The 21,051-nt window shown below is 36.1% G+C and overlaps 1 protein-coding gene across 2 annotated transcripts in view; it reads right to left on the bottom strand.

The window, feature by feature from the left end:
* NBAS (NBAS subunit of NRZ tethering complex) overlaps positions 1 to 21,051 on the bottom strand; it is a 372,519-nt gene that overhangs the window by 234,835 nt on the left and 116,633 nt on the right. For both annotated transcript variants that reach the window (XM_064363868.1, XM_064363867.1), the window contains 3 exons: positions 10,599 to 10,682; positions 7,227 to 7,380; positions 887 to 1,072 (listed from right to left, as the gene is read on the bottom strand). In XM_064363868.1, coding sequence (XP_064219938.1) covers positions 887 to 1,072; positions 7,227 to 7,380; positions 10,599 to 10,682 — 424 coding nt within the window. The remainder of the gene's footprint in view (positions 1 to 886; positions 1,073 to 7,226; positions 7,381 to 10,598; positions 10,683 to 21,051) is intronic.

Here is a 21,051-nt window from a genome sequence, read left to right on the forward strand (position 1 = left end):
TCCAAATGACAGAGATAGTTTTACTCATTATCCCTAAAATTACAGTTGTTTCTCTTAATTACACCCCAAGAGATACACCTAAAGCTCTTAAAAGGAGTCAATATATAACACAAATTAATTAGGTAGATTATTAGGCAAAGAAATTAATGAGATAAAGGGAAGTTAAGGATAGAGGGAGAGACAAAAGGAAGATAAATATAAGACGGTGGAAAATGTGGAAGGGAAGGAGAGAAAAAGAGTCCGGGGAGGAAAAAGAGCCCATCACGCAGTTGTGACTCTGCCCCTTCATCTGGCCCATTTAACCTAAGCTGCCAACGAGCAAGATTAGAAAGAGTGCTGGCAGCTACCACCTCCACAGAAGCATTTTCTTGCCTCTTGACTCAGTGGCTGGAGTAGAAATAAGGTCCCAACCTTGGGAATAAAGCACAGAACGATCTAAGAATCACTGGGAAAATTCTCTTAAACACAGTCACCCTAAAGTCAAGAAGTTTTGTTCATACAATCACCCAGTCCTCTTAACCCCAATACTTTTTTCCTAGTCCTTGAAAGATATTATTTGGGAATTTTAACAAAGTGAAAGTTTAGAAACAGGATTACTAGAATCACTAGTTTAGATATATGCCTAACTAGGAGGGGGAAGAAAAGTTACATGGATGGGTCTGAGTAAAGGGCAAGCAAGATATAAACACAACCAAAATAGTTTTATGTGTGTTTAGTAAGTTATCCATAGTATTTTATTGTGGAAAAAAGTCAAGAAACCATCTTTTCTTTATTTACTGACTCCTCAGGTCTGGAGAACATTTCCTCTTTGGTTTGAGACAATATGAATCAAAGTGCATAGAAAATGCTTTAAAATGTTTAAAAAGGAAGTTAGAATAAAACCTACACTATTCATCAGTAATCTTAGTTTTTCAATGTCTTTCATCTGCTGGAGTTCTTTCAGGGTTAGAGTTAAGTCACACCCAGCTTCATAAACCAGTGTTTCCAGAGTAACCAAATTATCACAGATACCCAGCAAACCAGGAATATTCCGCTCCATTCCGAGTCGAATAAGTGACAATGCACAGTCCACCTGAAATTGAAAAGCAACAGTAAGTTACTGAGTATTATATATTTCTCATCTATTCTAAAGTAGAAGAATCCAGGACAGAAACTAATTCTTACAATCATTTTTTATAAAACTACATTACCAGTAACATGAATTTTTTTATTTACTGCAAAAACATTAGAGTCCTTTATCAAATATATCAGCATCAAACTGTTTCCAAGGAATGAAACAATCAGCAAGAAATATGGAACATAAAGAGAAAGACAATCAACCTATTATAATTTTGTAGAGCATTAGAGTTTACAGTGCAGCTTTACATATTTCCCTTTTTAATTCTCACATTAACATATCAAGTAGAGAAAAAACACATACCTACTAATGATAATGCCAAATTAATCTTATTTTTACTATTATCACTCTGCTTCCAAATGAATGTTTGTTTTGAAAGTTTTACTTTCATATTCCTGTTTAGTATCTATCCCTTCACACTGCCTCCCATATCAAAGTCATTCAATAAATATTTGCTGAATAATTATGGTACAAACATTTTCTTAGTCTCAATTCAAATATTTAGCCTTCATCAGGCAAAAACACAGAATGATATTCCTGAAGATGCTCAGGAAACAGTCATTTGACCCCTATTTCTTGGTCAAGTTTATGAACTGATATGTTCTCCGACTGATGGAGAAATCATCTTAAGTAGCCTAAAGCCATTATCTCTCACACTACTTCTTACTCTTCTATTCCTCGACAATTATTTATGAGGACCTACTGTGAGCTAAGCTCCATTCACTATTTGTGTTAGGAATACAAAACTGAGTAAGATGAGGTCTCTTCCTTCAAAGATCTCTCAGCCTTCTAGGAAAAAACAACCACAATGACTGAAGTAGAGTGTGGTGAGCGCTGTGTATGATGGGGATCCCACAGAAGAGAGCACTTAGCCAGCCTGAGAGCGTCCCAGAGGAGGGAACACGTAGCGTGGACTTTAAAGAATCAAGGGGTATTTGTCAAGTGAGGAAGGAAGATTATGAGAAGGAGAGCAGCATGGAACGCAGAGATGCACAGGGAGTTGTGAAAGTACAATTACACGTGACTGAAAAGGTGTGAAGGGAAGCAATGAGAAAGACGGCTAGAGAGCAGCAGGGACAGACGAGTCATGAATGTTGTTTGTCAAGCTAAGGAACATGCAGCTGATCAGGAAGGCAGAGGATTTTTGAGTGAGACATGTCATAAATAGATCTAATTTGGAAAGAACACTAAGTATTTACCGACTGATGAATGATATATATATGACGAACTGGAAACGGACTGAAGATAGACAGGACTGGTCAGAAGAATTAGTTACCAGTATTAGAAGAACTATGACAGAAATACATTGATTCCCTATTCATTCACTGACCAGTTCACACATTCATTCACAGAGAGTAAATACTTGTTACATACTTCTAATGTACTGGGCAGAAACAATAAGGAGCTAAACTATGACAGCATTCCTGAAGGCATACAGGAGAAAGAACATAACAGATAATTAAGGAGACAGAATTTGTGAAATTTGGTCAGAACAGATGAGGAATATGAGTAAAGAGTCTAGAACAATTTCTCATCTAATCCACAGGAGGGGTGTGTGTGTGTGTGTGTGTGTGTGTGTGTGTGTGTGTGTGTGTTAGAGGCAAGGTCTTGCTATATTGCCCAGGTTGGAGTGTAGTGGGCTATTAACAGGTGCAGTCATAGCACATTACATGCAGCCTTGAACTCCTGGGCTCTAGTAATCTTCCCACCTCACCAACAGAGTAGGTGGGACTAAAGGCGCGTGCCACCATGCCTGGCTTTTAATTCTTTATTAACCATGTTGCTTCTGAAGTGCCTAGGAGACATCTTGATACAGATGCTCAACAGTAGGACCAAGAAGAAGAAAACAAAATCTGTGCCAAAGTACATGTTCTTGGTTGACAATGATACTTGAGAATTGTCAGCACACATATCATAGAAGTATTTGAGGAGAAAGACCTAAATGGTTCACAATTGCAGACTCTCCTCTAGTAATAACACTAGCACACTGAGCAATCCAATAGTAAAGGGACAGGCCAAAGAATATGAGCTCTAGGAGGAGACTACAATAAATGGCTAAGACAATGACAAGAAACAACTTAAATAACATCACAGAAGCTAAAGAATCACAAGAAAGAAGCAGTGAATGGTGTCAAAAAACATGATGCTAAGCAACAAATGCAGGGAACGTGACATTAAGAGGTAGACTGAGGTGGACTGTCCACCTTACTGAGTGCAGTCTCCAGGTGGTGGGAGTCGCCAGGCTCTGGGGAAATGAGGAGTGAACAAAGAGCAGAGTGGCTATTTCTGAGCTGAACTGTGATAGAAATAAAAAGCTTTAAAAAAAAAAAAAAAAAAAAAAAAAGCAGCAGCAGCCAAGGAGAATATGGCTCTAGTTTTTTATTTATAAAATACAAGGGATGTAAATTTTATGCCCACAAAAAGGGGAGGGCAGAGAGAGTAGACACAGTAAAGAAGGAGAGGTTAAAGATACAAGCCAGAGAAAAAGACGGCTGAGAAAGCCACCCCAAGCAGGTGGGACTGCAGAATCTAGACCGAGGTAAGGAAAGAAAGTGGCCCTGACCAAAAGAGGAGCGCCCTCTTCCTCGGGAAGAGCTGGAAGGAGTAAGTGAAAATAAAGGGAGTTCTGAAACTTTCAAATAAAATCCAAAGCCAATTCATGTTCTGAGAATGAAGAGGGAAGTGGTGGAGTATAAGGAATGGAGAAGGGGAAGAGGGGGCAGCAAAGTAACACCAAGAAAAAATGCCAGGCCACAATAAAGGTCCACTCACAGCCCTTCAAAGACCTTGGGACAGACAAGTGAAGATGAAGTGAAAAATAAGAAATACATTTTCAGTTGGAAAGAGTGGTGCAAATAAATACAAGGGAGGGACAGTAGAGGGAGGTGGCGTATGAGGCAAACCACGGGGGCTCTCGCAGTACTTCAACAGATACGTGTTTTTTTTAGCTTACTGCCTAGTAAGTTTTGAAAAAAAAAAAAAAAAAACTCTATCTCAAATGAATTCTCAGAAAGCATGCAGGAAACGTGATGCATAGAGCACAACTTTGTGCAAATGACAGCCTGAAAATATACTACATCAGCAATTGGTAATATACACGCCAATTTTGTGATCTAAACTAGTATTTTTAATATCAGCTTCAAATCTGTTGCCTTCCCAAATACTTACTGAAGTATAAATGTTTTAAAATCAAATTACTGACACTTTAACTGAAAGCAGGCTCTAATGCAACTTACAGAATTACATCACATACCCTAAGCACTCGCCAGATAAAATTCACCACAATAAACATTTTCCTAAATCAACAAACAAGTTTTACTAAAAGCACTAAGGAAAAAGAAGTCCCACATCAATTAAATCTCTAAAAATGAAAAAGAGAAAACTATGTCAGCTATCACTGATCACAGTATAAGCCACATGAAACATCAATACCTAACATGAAGCAAAAAAAAAACCTCTAAGTGTTTTAAAATAATGAACGAATGAGAGAAAGAATACAAGCTAACTAAAGTACTCCAAAATCACCTTCCTTTCTTATAACTATCCCTAATTACTCAAAAAGAGAATTCAAGATGTCTAGGCATTATTGCTAGATTATTTACAAATTTGAGTTTCAGAAAGCTCTGTAGGTTTTTCCTTTCATAGTCTTTATTTTTTAGAGCAGTTTCAGGTTTGCCACAAAATTAAGGAAGAAGTACAATTTTCATACACCTCTTGACCCACCCTCCAGCCACACAACCTCTCCCACTATCAACATCCCCAACAGAGTCCGTGAACCTGCCCTGACACGTCATCATCACCCAAAGTCCACAGTTTACATTCAGGTTCACTTTTAGTGCTGTACATGCCATGGGTTTTCACAACTGCATAATGATACATATCCACCATTATGATATCTCATAAAAAATAGTTTCACGTCCTAAAAATCCTCTGTGCTCTGTCTGTTCATTCCTCCATCCCCTTAGCCCCTTTTCACTAACTCCACAGCCGTGGCTTTCCCAGAAAGTCATATGGCTGGAATCATACACTGTGCAGCCTTTTCAGATAAGCTTCCTTCACTAAGTAATAGGCATTTCCAGTTCCTTCATGTCTTCCATGGTCTGACAGTTCATTTCTTTTTAGAGCCGAGCAAATATTCCATTGTGGATGTACCACAGTTAATCTGTTCACCTACTAAAGGACATCTTGGTTCTTCAATACTAAGAAATGTATTGTTCAAATGCAGGATGTTACTAATAACTTGGTTGGGGGAACAATGTGGGGAAAGGGGACTCATGGGAACGCTCTATACTTTCTATTCAATTTTTCTGCAAACCTGAAATTCCTCTAAAATATAAAGTCTATAAATAAATAACGAAATAGTTAATTGTTAAAAAAAAGTTTATTTTGTATTCCATTGTGGCACTTTTTCTGTTACTAATTTTTTTAAAAGCTGAATAATGTTTGAAATTTGGGTTACAATATATTTAAACACCAAAAATTGAGGAATCATTACTGATCTTTTAAAATCCATGATACTGGTTGCCTAGCACTTTTTACTGACATGAGAAATATTTTAATTCACATTCCTAGCTCAACTGACAGAACCACCTAGAAATGAGTTTTTATAATGTATATATAAATACACAAACAAACATAGACACACTTTTGCCCTTATTCTCAAAGAGCTTTATCTAGAAGTACAACTAAGAAACTACAAAGTCCTCAAACAAAACTTGTCTATCTAACAAAATCACCTTTCTTGTTAGTCAGAGATAATAGTAAAATACATATATGTACCAAACTCCTACAATTCATATGGTGCTACTGGAGTCTTAAAAAATGTCCAGGTGCATGTTACAACAACCTACATGTAGTTGATCATTTTTATACAGATTCTATTAAAAAGATTATATGGAGACTCAGATTTTGTCTGGCTCTGCCCCTGTGTCCCTGTGCAAGACATTCACTCTCCTTTCTGTGAATAAACAGATAAATAGTTTATCTATTTATAAAAAGCAGTATTAAACTAATTGAACTAGCTTATTTCCAAAGATTCATTTCATTGTATTATCTTAAGATTCTACACATTTTCAAAAGTACATCTTCATAGACTTAGGAAGTCAATCACAAATGTTCTTGGCCGTCACCCAAAGAGTTTAGTCTAGAATATTCCTAACAACTCAGCAAATAATTCATCTTCAATGCTATGAATATTATAAACAGGAATTAAGTTAAGCAGAAATTCAAGAAGTCTATCACATGGAAACACAAGGACCATGCTAGATATGCTAAACAGAAATTTACTTTATTTAAAAATTTTTTTTTAAACTTGTCATTGACTTGAAGCTCAACTAAGTAGAAATTTAAACAAGGGGGTATATATTATCTCCCATGGTACTGCTGCTCACCAGACCCCCCTGGATTCACCTTTCCTGTCAAATCAGAGGCTGATCATAGGACAGGCAGTACAAAGTTAAGACTGAACGTGGAAGAAAGAAATCACCGTCTGCTGGCTAGAACCAACCCCACGAGAAAACCAAGGTACAGAAAAGGGAGGCAATAGGTCCAAGTCACAAAGTCTGTTAGCTGAAGAGGCAAGATTAGTATTCAGATACCCTCAGGTTCAGTATAATCTTCGTCTCTATTTTCCAGATCCTTCTCTGATGCAGTTATTAGGCATCTCTGTAAAGGTGTCTAAGAACTGAGAGTAATTAGGCATGGACTTCAGGAAAACATTAGAAACAACTTCAAACAGGGTTCCTGAAATCAACTGCATTACTGCAATACAACAGCAGATTAACCAAGCATTTGTACATAGAGACAAACTTTTAAATTATATGGTGTTAAGCCTACGAAAAATATATAGAAAACAAGAGACAGTATGTACCATATTTTGGAACTTAGGTTTTAACGTTTCTTGTATCCATCTGCTCTGTAAAAATCCAAAACAAAAGCCACAAAACCTTCTAATGCACAGGATAACAAAAGAAATACGTATTCAATTCATCTCTTGCAAATTATGTACATGATTCCTGGCACTGCTGTCAGCCAGCACTCCATGTACTGAATCCTAAGGAACCAAGGCAGTTCCACTGGCATTACTGAGCAGCAGCGCCATTTCCCTCACCTGCAGGGAATAATGCTCTATTTCCTCTGCTCTGGTCTGATACCAGTCCATAACCTTCTCCACCGTAAGCTGGGTCGTCCTGAACCTTAGTAACTCGGGCTGTGCAGCATACAAGAATTCACTTTCATCTTGGAGACTCGGCTCAACAACCATTCTGTGAAGCACAGAAGGACCAATTAATAACCGACTAGAATGCTGGAAAAACATGCAATTTTGTGAGAGAATGACAGGGACAGAAATGGGGTGACAGTAGGTTACAGAGACAGGGAGCATACATGTATCTGGTTTGTGTGCGTATCTTATCACATGCACATGCATCCTCACAAGATAAATGAGACATTTTTTTGGACGCTTAATTTATTTTCCCCCTGGTTTTCCCGACTTAAAAAATCAGAAGGCATAATACATCAAAACAACTATGCCACAAATCAATCAAATAAGTATTAACAAAATCAAAATCACCAAGGGATGCTTTTACAAAATATACACAGCTGCCTGCCTACCACAGGCCCACTCAATCAAAATCACCTGTGCCGACCAGCCAGGCCTCGTTTAGGAAAATACCCACTGTGATTCCAACTTGAATTTGAATTAAGGAATCTTGTTTTCAACGTTCATAAAAATAAGAGGAAACATACCTTATATATGTTGATCTTATACCTCTACTAGTGCCAGCAATGTAGTGCCATACTGACATTGCAAAGAGCAGGACTACTTGATTCCTTATCAAGTGTGAAAAAAGGAAACCATATTTTGGAGGAACATACACATGGCTAACCTCATGGGGATCGCAGATTATGAGGAGTTTTTAATGAGAGTGATGATGGCCAATTGCATTCCATGGTTGGACAAAAAAATAATAGATACAATAGAAAGTAACAAACTTAAGAAATCTCAGATGGGCATATGTAAAAATGATGTGTTCCATTAAGGGCAGTCATTCATCTAAAGCAAGCTGGTAGTACATGACTGGTGCTACAATGGTTCTTCTTGTAAGGCAATGAGCTTTGGAGTCAGAATAGAATCAGACGTACAATTCCATCATTGAAAGCTGTGACAGCTGCAAATTACTTAACTAAAACTAGACTAAGATCTCCTTTATTCCTACCTATTCCTTTTATTTATTTTATTTAAATGGGAAAAACACTATACAAGAATGTTGTGAAAATTCAAAATAACAGAGCACTGCCTGGCACAAAGGAGGTGCTTAATTGTATTTACTGTTATTAAAATTATTAGCAGAAACACAGACTATAAAGATTTGGGCATTTTATCCACATGCCTTAGACAACCTACTTTGCTTATACCTTGCACTACAGTAAGACCTCCCTATATGTGGAATGGTCCTTCACTTAACTAGTTTTCCAGTGTGGTTAACATTCTTCCAGGGATTTTCCCTACCCCTGCCACACAAAGCACCTCACTCCTCCTGGCATCTCTTACATCTGCCCTATTTTTGCAAGGAAAAGGAGCCAACAGTGACATTGAGTTCCTCTGATACTTCTTTCAGTTCTGCCTATTTATTCTCTGCTCAGCATCCTTTGATAGAACTGACCGCTCTGCTTCCAGAAATGCACTTCACCCCTCACCAGCCTTCCGTCACACTATGATGTATTCCTCCCACTGGCTGTCCCCTCACAGTCACCTTTGCTACAGCATCCTCCTCTCTCTAAGCATGAGTACCTGCAAAGCCACAGGCCTGTTAGCCCAGCTCTCTTCCTGCTTTCCACTCTCCCCAGTCTCCCCTTCAACTCTACCTTATGAATTACCACAGACATTACAATAGCAACAGTACATTTTATAAACCTTTAGGTGTTTAACTTCATATCTGCTAATGATTTTAGCTGATACAGAAATCTATTGCAAAAAAATATTCTCCTCCAAAAGTTTCAAAGGATTGCTCCATTGTTTTCCAGTTTCTAGTGATTTTGCTGAGGTGTCTGAGGTCATTCTGATTCCTAATTTCTTTTATGTAACATGTCTTTCTCTTCAGAAGACTGTATCCCTAATATTCTGGGAGGTCATGTGGTATGCTGTAATGTAATAGGCATTTCTATCTGAGGATGCATAATCTTCAATTCAAAGTAACAGGCTTGAATTATTTCTTATAATATCCTCCCCTCTATTATCCATGACATCTCTTTCATCTATAACTTGAATATCAGATTTGTTTTTTAAATATCTGCTCTCTTATTTTCTAGCTCTGTATTTTGAACCTAACTTCTAGGAAGATTTCTTGCTTTTATCTTCCAACTCTTCTGATTTTTATATACCAACTATCATATTTTTAATGTCCTAAAGTTCTCTTAATTGTTTCTATTTTATACAATGCTATTGATATTTCACAAATTAAGTATCTTCTCTTATCTCTAGGTAATATCAATGATAATTTTTGAAGTTTTCTTCTCTGTGTATGGTATCGCTTTCTTTCAGTTCCATTTTCTGTATGTTTTGCCTTTCTTGTTCATTTGTTCTGCCTGCTGGAGTCTAACCTCAGATATCCAGGAAGCTCTGCAGGGGTGACAGCACCTGTTCGTTTGTTGGCTTCACTATGCCCTGAGGTGCACTAACCTTTGAGGACCATAGCTCAGTATCGACAAGGCTCTTTTCAGAAGTTACTCATTTCTCCAGAAAAGAACTCTCCAGACTTCTACTTGGGGAATATGCCTGCATCTAGGAGCAGGGAGTGGGAAGGAAACTAGAGTTTGGACATTCAGATCATACATTTTCTAAATGCCCAGATTTTCAAGCCAATTACTCACTTCATCCTATGCTGTGCCTAATATCCAGTAATCTGAAAGTTTTCTAGCTCAATTTAGAGGCCCTCTGCCTCAATGCATGAGTTTAAAAAAAAAAAAAAAACCTCTTGTCTCACATGAAAAAAAAGAAAACAAAAAGGAAGGAGAGACAGTGAGGGAGTATTTGCCAGACTTTGAGGCGTGGGGATAAAGAGATTCCAGCGTTTCTCATATGAATTATCAGTCCCACCCCCACTTCCGCAGTACTGCATGCCAACACATTCTGAGGCTTCCAAAAGTTAAATCTGACAAGAGTCAAAACTGCATACGTGCCATAATTATGACTATAACAAATATGTTAATATCCCTATATGTGAAAGACTGAAAGGGAATAACATAAAATGAAAACAGTTGTTGTAACAAACATTTTTTAACCTAAATCCTTGGTAGCATTTTTCTATTAAAAAATTTTAATGTAACTGAGTCAAAGGAGTTTTTTTAAAACTTCACTCAAGCTTTCTAAATCAGAGAGTGTCATCAAGTAAGGTATCATTGGTCAGACACGACTTTCACAGGGCCATCATTCACCCATCCCATAAAGAAACAAAGATGCCTCCTGCAGGCTCATACTGACCTGCACGCCACCTCCTCGCACCAATCTTTAGCACGGTGTTTATGTTCATGCCATGGAATGATCATCAGGGAGTCACCGTTAAAACTTAAATTAAAAAAAAATAAACATTTAAAACACACATTACGTCAATGACTTAGCCACATAAGGAGTATGATGCAAATAGCATCTCTATAACATTAATCTCTAAGATTTCTCCTTAAAGTATTTTAAGTGGTACAGGATACATATCATATATATTATGTAAATGAGAAATACCATATTGTTGAATAATAAAATGGCTCAAAAAGAAAAATTATGAACAAAAAATTTGGCAAGTAATTAAAGGATGGTATGGGTAAGTTTTCACTCACATATTCTAAGACACTTATCAAGAGCCCTCATTGTATGTTGTTAAAACCAACATAAAAGGTCTCCTGCCCCAACAGCTTACAATCCAGAGCAGTGCTGTTCAACAGAACTTCCTGTGATCATAGAAAAGTTTTGCAACTGTGCTATCCAATACAGTAACCACCAGTTATACGTACATGCTCACTAGTTATCAGCACTTAAAATATGGCTACTGACATTAGAGAAGTGATTTTTAATTTAATTTTAATTAAGTTAAATGTAAATAGCCACATGTGGCCAGTAGCTACCATATTAGGTGGCAATAGCAAGACTAGAGACATGATTCTGCAGGTTGAAAAGTATCACTAAAAAAACACAGAAAGAAAATCTAGGCCTCGTATGGTAGCTCACATCTGTAATTCCAACACTTGAGGAAGCTGAGGAAAGAGGTCTGCTTGAGCCCAGGAGTTCAAGGCCAGCCTAGGCAACATAGTGAGACCTCATCTCTACAAAAATTTTTTAAATCAGCCAGGTGTGGTGGTGGCACACCTGTAGTACCAGTGTCCCAACCACTCAGAAAGCTGATGTAGGAGAATCACTTGAGCCACTGCAGTAAGCCATGATCAAGAAAGAAAATCTAAAGGAGGCAAAGGTAAAGCCTGAATGAGTATAATTAAGAATAAAAGGAAGGTAAACACAGTATGGTAATAGAGAAAAGCACCGTTCAACAAATCAGGAGACCTGAGAAACAGAAACAAATCTGTCTCGTCACAAGCTAGGCACTTTCTGGCACGCAACTCTCTAAACTGAAGGGCTTCAAATATTCTTTCCAAAGACCCTTTTAGCTTTAACATCCATGAATCCATGAAAACAACTAAATCATTCTGAATTAAGAATACAGACAAAAATTGTTAAACTTCAATTGCCTTGCTTAGTTCAATAAAACATTTTCTCTAATATTTCTGGGTATCAATAGTAGCATCTTCCTTAAATTTATCATAGCCCCAGAAAAAGGACTGCACTTTCTTATATTATTAGGTTATACAACATGCTTTGCACAAGAAACACTTCATAAACGTTTGAAAATTATGTTGGTGAAGAGATTGGTCTTCATGTAAAAAGTAATAAGAAACCACTGGAGGGTTTTAAAGCAGAAGAGGGAAGCTAATGAGGTCTGAAAAGGGGCAGGGATGATTCATCAATCAATGGCATCACCCTTGCAGTTATTATTATTGGGGCAAATTATCCAAAGTCAAGGTTCCCCATTAAATATAAAAAATAAGAAGTGTATTATATTGTACATCTAAAACACAGATTTTCAGCTAGCATGTAATATCCTAGCAAACCATGTACCAGGGATATGTTTTCAAAGGTGCATGAGTCCATAATTTTTAATTTCTGAATCACGCAAATGATGACTTAGAAGGATGTCACAACCATACTATTTCATTTGCCACCAAATAAAAAACTATTTTATTGCTTCCATGTCAATAACTAATATTTTATCATAGATTACTGAAAAGTAAAAAAGAAAACATCTATATACAATGATGATGAAGATAATACTCTTAGAATGTAAGAATAAATTATAGCAATGGATTGAGGAATGAGGAGAAAATAAATAAACCTAGCAAGTTATTATGACCTTTCTAATTAAAGCAGACATGGTTCCTTAAGCTACATAAAATGTTTTCTAAAAGAATTTTAGAAAAATGTATCACAAGTTGAGATCTGTGTTTTCTATTCGAAGTATCTGTTAGATACAACAATTATTAGGAATCCTCAGCAAAATAATACTTATTTGGTATTTTGAGACTAGTAAGTTGTAAAATGGTATCTTTAGTGAACAGAAATAACAGATATAGATAGATAGATAGATAGACAGATAGATAGATAGGTAGATATTTAAACAAAACACATATTACAAACAAGTTCTACTCAGAGTTCCACTCCGAAAGGTAGGACTGAAGAGTCCTGAGTTAATAAAGTATTTTTTCTGCCCTTTCAAGGTACAGCACAACCAGCCTGTTTCTAAATTTGCTGATCACCACTGATATAATGATGATGATGACAATAATAGTATTAATATTAATACTACCACTACTGCCATATCAGCAATGATCAGTGGCAACAATAATCCTTAGCACTTACTGATCTCTTACAATGGATTAGATACAATACAATGCTGTTAACATAAAATGTCTCAATTTAGTCCTATCAATCTAATGTAGTAGGTATTATCTTCCTCATATTATAATGAGAAAACTAAAGCATTAATTAACTTGTCCATTCTAATAAAACTAATAAATTGACAAAGCCAGGATTTGAACACGACCAGATAGATTCCAAAGCTTACACTTGTAGCTAGCATACTAAACTGCCTGTAGAAAGGACATAGGGACTATAGTCTAGTCCCCAAACACTTTTCCACCATTCTCCCTCCATGCATAAGGAGCCACCTGTTAGATCTGTACACAGAGGTAGAGGGAAATTTTTTTTTTTGAGATGGAGTCTCTCTCTGTCACCCAGGATGGAGTGCAGTGGTGCAATCTCAGCTCACTGCAACCTCTGTCTTCCAGGTGCAAGCAATTCTCCTGTCTCAGTCTCCCGAATAGCTGGGACTACAGGGGCCCACCACCACATCCAGCTAATTTCTGTAATTTTTTTTTTAGTTGAGATGGCGTTTCACCATATCAGTCAGGGTGGTCTCAAAACTCCTGACCTCAGGTGATCCACCTGCCTTAGCCTCTCAAACTGCTGGGATTATAGGCGTGAGCCACTGCACCCAGCTGGTAGAGGGCAATTTGAGCCTTTCCAAGATTAAACATAGACAACCCAAAAAAGACCATTTACATGTGTATTTAAAAGATACATTTAAACAATGATATATAACAAATACATTACTAGTCTAATAAAACTAATATCTACAGAATATGATTTAATTTTAGGTTTGATCACTGATGTTCATGTAAAAACAAAAAACTCCTTCTTCTTGCTCTTTTTATTCCAGGATGTTTCTACAAAACAACATATTTAAAACCAAATTTTAGGCATTTAAAGTGGTTATAAAATCACCATAAGTTCTTTATTTTGCTTCAAATGATAACATTTGAGAAATAAACAGGATCTTCTCTCCAGCAAGATAAAAACTCCTTAAAGTCAGGATTCTTGTTTGTCTAGTGCGATATATATCCTCAACACCTAAAATAGTCCCTGGCATTGAGCAGACTCGAAAAACTCTATGTAGATTGAATTAATTAATTGACAACACAACAAAAAAATTTAAAGTGATCTCATGGATATCACAAAAATTTAAGATTGGAATATAACAATGGAAGGGGATAGTTTGTTCATAAAAAAAACCAGCTATGTCAAGGAGGTATGTTTATATAGAATCTGCAGGCCTGAGAGTAAGAATAAAAACGCTTTTCTAATACATATTATTAAACTGATGGAAGGGCAAGCTACACCAGTAGTAACAGCATACATCTACTAAACGGATAGTTGGATATCTCATTATATCTCAGTTAATAAAAAAAAGACAAGTATACAACCCTAAATGACATCATTCTTTACATTTCAAATTAATTGACTGCTTCTGTTCTTACCTTTTAAAAAATGCCCAAACTTTAGTTACTTATTCTTTCATTAGGTAAGCAAAATAATAGAATGTTTAAAAGTTCAGAGAAAACTCTTTTCATGGATTCTATTCATAATTAAAATATTAGACATTAAGTCAATTACTAAATGGGTTAGGTGAAATTGTAACTTGAAAAAAACCTAGAAGTCATACTGTTCCTTCTACAGAACTATAGAAACTTTGGGTAAGTGTAAAACCTACACTTTGAATCTAAAGTTCTATAAACATGAAACTGCATTTACATATACTTTATTTCATCGTATTTGTCTATTTTTTTCCACTGCTTGGGAAGTCTTAAGATTTAAATACATCATCTCCACTAAAAAAAAAATCAGGGGGGGTGGGGGGAATTATATAGTAAACTCAAATTATCTCTTTACAAAATAATGGCTGCTTTTGCTTAATTTTAGGATTCTTTATATTAGAACCTTATTCATTGCTTTACTTCAAACAATAAACTATGCTGGTTTTCATCTGAAGGTAACATTTATCTGTCAGCAGGAAAGGAATGAATATAACAAGTTCTATTATATTCAACAATTCTCCCACCAATTATTTCTCACACTAAATATAAATGTTTTATTTCAAAGAAATTTCATGAAGAATCAACTTTCAAAAAGTTCTTTTATTCATGTTCTGTGCCTTGGAAACAAAAGGTTAAATAGACAGTATATTACGTGTAATTGCCACCTTTTAGGCTTTGGCTTTAAAATGCACAGTTGTATTTATTTCTATTACTTAGCAAAGAATAAAATGTTCTGGCAAATAAAGAATAAAACTAATAATAATTTAGGCCTACATGGATAACTACACTGTGGTTACCATCACTGAAAAGTCAAATTGATCTGAAACTCAATGGAAAACCAATTAAAAAGTTATCACCATAACACAAAGTTGAAGAAAAGCTGTCTGAAGGCATTATTCAGAGTTCTCTTCTGGACCAATGGAATTCAATTTCATTTAAAAATAACTTAGAAAAAAGGGTAGAAACTAAGAAGATATTTTGAAACTTACCAATATTCTCAGAGGCTAGCAATGTGTAAAAGAGAGATGAGTGAAAACAACAGCACTCTAGGATTGGATTCACCTCCTCCCACCACCAGCTTAATCTCTGGGACCCAGCTACCTCATCTATTTAGTAAATACTGTGATACTGCCTGCTCAAATGAAAATGAGACTAAAGCAAAGATGTTCTTGAATTCTAATCCATAATACTCAAGCGTATGCTCTTAGAGAAGTCTAACCTCTGTGTTAGAATTGTGAGTCTACCTTTCATAGCTGTAGAACCTTGATGGAGTTATTCAACCTGCCTGTGCCTCACTTTCCTCACTAGTGAAAAAGGGATAAGAAAATTTTCCTCATTTGGATTAGGAGACAATCAGATTAGTTAGTACATAAAAGACCCTGAGAAGAGTATCATATTAATAATTATATCAATGATTACATTTCCAAATACCTAACAACTGCGATAACCTCCACTCATACCATCCTGAGTAAAATGCAATTAACAGTAATATGAATATGTGACAAGTTGAATTATGAAGTAGAAACAAGTAACCATTTCCAAAAGGCAATGTCTCTGTCCCGAATGCTTCAAACCAAGTTTTAAAATTAGTTTTTAACCACGAGCAAAGGACAATTTGATTATTATAAAGAACTAGATTGGAAAGTCATTAAAGTAAAGAGAAAGCCACAAACTTCAATGAGAAGTATTAAAGAATTTCCCAGAGCCAGGCCTGGTGGCTCACACCTATAAACCCAGCCTTTGGGGAGGCACAGCGAAGAGAAGATTACTTGAGACCAGGAGTTTGAAGCCAGCCTGGGCAACAGAGCACGACCTCATCTCTTCAAGAAAAAAAAAAAAAAGACTAATAAGGATGTAGGGGAAGGTGTCACAGGCCTGTAGTCCCAGCTACTTGGAAAAAAGACTAATAAGGATGTAGGGGAAGGTGTCACAGGCCTGTAGTCCCAGCTACTTGGGAGGCTGAGGTGGGAAGGTCACTTGAGCTCAGGAGGTGGAGGCTGCAGTAAGCTGTGAATGTAACACTGCATTCCAGCCAGGGTGACAGAGAGAGACTCTGTCTCAAAAAAATTAATTAATTAATTAATTTCCGAAAAAAGTCAATTATAGAACTGAGAAAGGCTGCTCATTCTATACAAGGTAATTAATGTCAACAAAACAAAAGATAACAGATGACTAGAGAAGTACTGGTACGAAAATTGACTTTCACCAGTACCACTTGCCTCTTGGACAGATTACCCTAACTTTGAACAAGAGACACTGATGGTCCTCAGAACAATGAAGGATGCCTATGCTCATTACAAAGAAAGTCACCAGGAAAGAAAGGCATCCTCAAGCATAATTTCAATGGCCTTGTACTTTATCAAGAATAAGCTAAAATGACCCACATCAAAAAGTCTCCCAAACAAGTAATAAGTTTTACATTGTGAATTTGGTGATATATACATAAAATATTTATGAATATACAGGTTTTATTGCTCATTTATTTTTGGTATGATGTTCGTATTTATAATATTACACTGATGAAAAATAGGGACTCGATTTAAAACTGATTAACTACAACTTTAATTTATAGTAATCAACTAACCTATAGGTTCGAGGTTGCCAGTATTCCATTCGGTGAGGGAGAATATATATTAAATGTGATACATAATATGGAAAGATATGAGATCTGAGTCAACCAAGGATTGATGAGAACAATCCTCATACAGGGGAGGCCCAAAAGTAGGTATCTACAACTACCAAATGGGAAGAAATATGAGACCAGTCTAATAAATTCCACTTCCTATTCTGTCACTTACACTGACAGAGAACCAGTGGAGAGAAAAATAGAGAGGCCCTTATTTCATACTACTTGAAGACAAGCAGACCCTGACAAATAGCCTTTAGACTATTAATGACACTAGGAAAACCACTTCCAGAACAAAGATAAAAATATATGACATTTAAATTTATCAACTACAAAACTACTGAAATGTACCAAAATATTCATGAATTGTATCACTGTTCATTACAAAACCTAACCCTATGTGAGTATGTAGTGCTAATGGATTTTGAACAAAAGGATTAGAGAGGAAAGAATACTTTTAAATCTCCTTTTCATTCATCTCACCAAAAAAAGCACAAATTATGCTTTTGCAGACCCCAAGCCAAAGGAAGACTGATTTCTTCACTGCCACCCTTTAGAATCCCTCTATGTTCTTGCCTCTAAACTGTGTTGAACGGACATTTCGCACACTATTTATAAAACCATTCAACTCTGCCAGCCTATGTATAATACTTAAACAGTTCTTGACTATGTGCAAGCACAAATATAAAGTTCTAAGCAATTACATATGTAATCGGCAGTCCTAAGAGACAGACAATATTATCTTTCCCATTTTACAGGAAAAGAGACATAGGCACAGAAACACTAAGCAACTCGTGCAGGGTCAAACAGCTAAGCTGCAGCTAGAATTTGAACCCAGCAGTCAGGTTTCAGAGTCTTATGGTCTCAGCCACTATGATATTTTACTTAACTTGAATCCCGCCTTTTCTAGCTTAAATTCCAGCTTCCCAAAGATGTTACTGCAGTCATTCCAGTTCAGACAGCTTTCTTTTTGTTCTAAATCCTCACTATTTATCTGGACAATCACGTAGCATTTAATCTTTTGATAGTATATAAGTGGTATACTTCTCATGTTCCCTGGAGTTTGTATCTATTATCTTGTTAATTACCTAGATTGTCTCCCCACTAAAAGTAAATATTCATTCTGGTAAATACCCCTTTGTGTCTATCACAACTCCCAGTGCTGTTATATGTGTAATAATAACTTATAGGCAATAATTTTAACTAAATTTATACAAATGCATTATTTCACTTAATCTTCAGTCATAAACACCCTAAAAGGTACATATCACAATTATAAAATTGCAGATTAGTAATCCACACGAGCTCAGAAATAGTCACTAATGAATGAATGAATGATCAGTAGTAACAGATCATTGATACTCTCTTAATTCTAAAATCAGAGCTCTCAAAAGAAAAACCTCTTAATAACTAGAAAGATAAGATCAAATCAAGCTGTGAAAACTTATTGCACATTATATAAAAACCATAAAAGTCAACTTCAGAGTAAGACTACATAGCTAAGACTATTTGCTTGTAGATAACTCTAACTGCATTTATCTCACTGCTACCATAATTATTTGTATACACACATTTCAGAGGAGAGCACTTTATACTCCTAACTCACAGTAGTATCTCATTGAAATGATTCAATCAAGTAACTAATTAGCAAGCTTCCTGAAATGAATCACTGTGCTACTTCTGACTTGTGAAAAACCTTCCAACAAAAGAAAAAATGATACTTTAGAAACTAAGTTATAAAGAGTCAGTAGAAAGAAAAAAAAGTTGATATAAATATTCAAAAAGAAAAATTAAAAATCACAAATACAGCATATTTACCTTATCTAAATGGATAGAAAGGTAGTATGATTCACAGCATGCATATTTATAATGTTGTCTTTAACTGTGTCAATCAATGTAGTGTTCATTAGAGGAAAAAAATTGAAACTTTCTGATGTGACCAGACCAAGCTTATCAGACTTTCTTCCATGTTACTAAACCTCTCATGTATTTCTGTTACTGCTGTCATCACACTGAATTCCAATTATTTATTTATGTGTCTTGCTCCTTCACTAAACTATGAGCTCCTTCAAAGCTTTCATCATTTTTGATTCCTTAGGGCAACACCTGGCATTTATTTAAACCTTACTACATATTTAATAGATAAATAGATGGATAGAAGGATGGACAGACTGAAGGATGAATGGAAGATTACGTATAAATAAATGAAAAAACAAAAACTATCCCAAAATTGTAAGGGTATACACAATACTGTCCTGTGGCAAAACATTCAGAAAATGTACAAGATTTTTTCAAATGTTCATAATTTTAAATTCCCAAAATGGACTATACAACTCCCTATTTTCCACCCATGCCATCAGCAACAATGCAACATTCTATAGGACAGGTGACTCTTTGCCTGTGTATGAGCATTTATGAGTACAAAGAGATGTGGAATTTAGCCGGGCATGGGGGAAGCTAATTGGAGTTCCAGCTACTAAGAGGCTGAGCAGGAGGATCACTCATGCCCAGGAGTTTGAGACCAGAGAAGAGGAGAGAAGAGAGAAGAGAGAGGAGAGAAGAGGAAAGAAGAGAGAGGAGAGAGAGGTGGAAAGTCCTAAGCTATTAATAAACAAATTTGCCCTTAGATACTGCTGTGCAAGTCTATTTCAGCCTTTTACAATTATGAATTTTTGAGTCTAGGCAAAATTACACTGCAGACAGGCATATAATCACAGTTGAAGAAATGAAGACCCTGGAAATGAAGAGGGAGAGGTTCTGATGTCAGTTCAACAGAATGTAACTGGGAAGACAATGGTGTAACTATCTCCAGGACAAATAAGTCTAACACACTTCTAGTGCTGATGATGTTCAAAATTAAACTGGAGTTAGGTAGAGAAGGGAAACAAAACACTAATTTGGAGGAAATGGTTCTTACGATTTTTAATACAGATTTTTAACTACATAATAATATTCATTCATTCCACAAACCTTTATTGAGCAACTGAAATTTTTAAAAATACAAAGATATTGCTCCTGCCCTCAAGAAACATAGAAATAGAAAGGCCAGAAAATAGATACTATAATAATAAGTTAATAATTGAGACACAAAGTGCCACTGGTATTCAAAGAGAAAAGAATGACTCTAAGAGGCACGATGAGATCCAAGGATCCAAGAATGAAGTGGGATACATGTGACTGTTTCTTTAAAAAATGCTCCATAAATGCCCTTGAGAGCTAACACATAGCACCAACTCTCCCAAACACCTGCGGCTGACAGTACATGAGGCTGTGTACTGTCATACATGTACATGGCAACCTCTGGCATGGCAATTTGGAAAAAGAACATCTCTGGCTGTCAACTCATTTTGGCTTTAATTATTTGTTGTTAGCAGTAATGGAAAGTCCATGTGTTAAAATAGACTGTATTTCAGCTACATTTCTTGATCACTTTCTGTAATTTTCAGATTAAGGAAACCCTTTCATCTGTTCCTAATTCTGAAATACATTTAAATCAACTGCACAGAGAAGCTAACCTTATAGTGCACACCATAAAGTGGTTGGTGGAACTCATATTTTGATTAAATAAATCATACATTACGGGAAAGGACAAAATAGGCTCCATAACAATAGGGACGAGAACTCAACTAATGAGATGAACAAACCTACAGAAAACAGATTAATAAAAGATCAGCTCAGAAAAATTACTTTAAAACACTAAAAGAGAACTTCTATTTTGAAACACAGTAAAGCATGGAGTAACAGAAACTGTACTGAATTTCCTGGATTAAACTAAAAAAAACAAAAACTACCACCATGACCAACAACAAAAATAGACAGCAGGACACCAGGAACT

Source organism: Aotus nancymaae, unplaced genomic scaffold (genome assembly GCF_030222135.1).
Source record: "Aotus nancymaae isolate 86718 unplaced genomic scaffold, 86718_ANA_hifiasm-v0.15.2.pri h1tg000057l, whole genome shotgun sequence".
In the NCBI taxonomy this organism is placed as follows: domain Eukaryota; kingdom Metazoa; phylum Chordata; class Mammalia; order Primates; family Aotidae; genus Aotus; species Aotus nancymaae.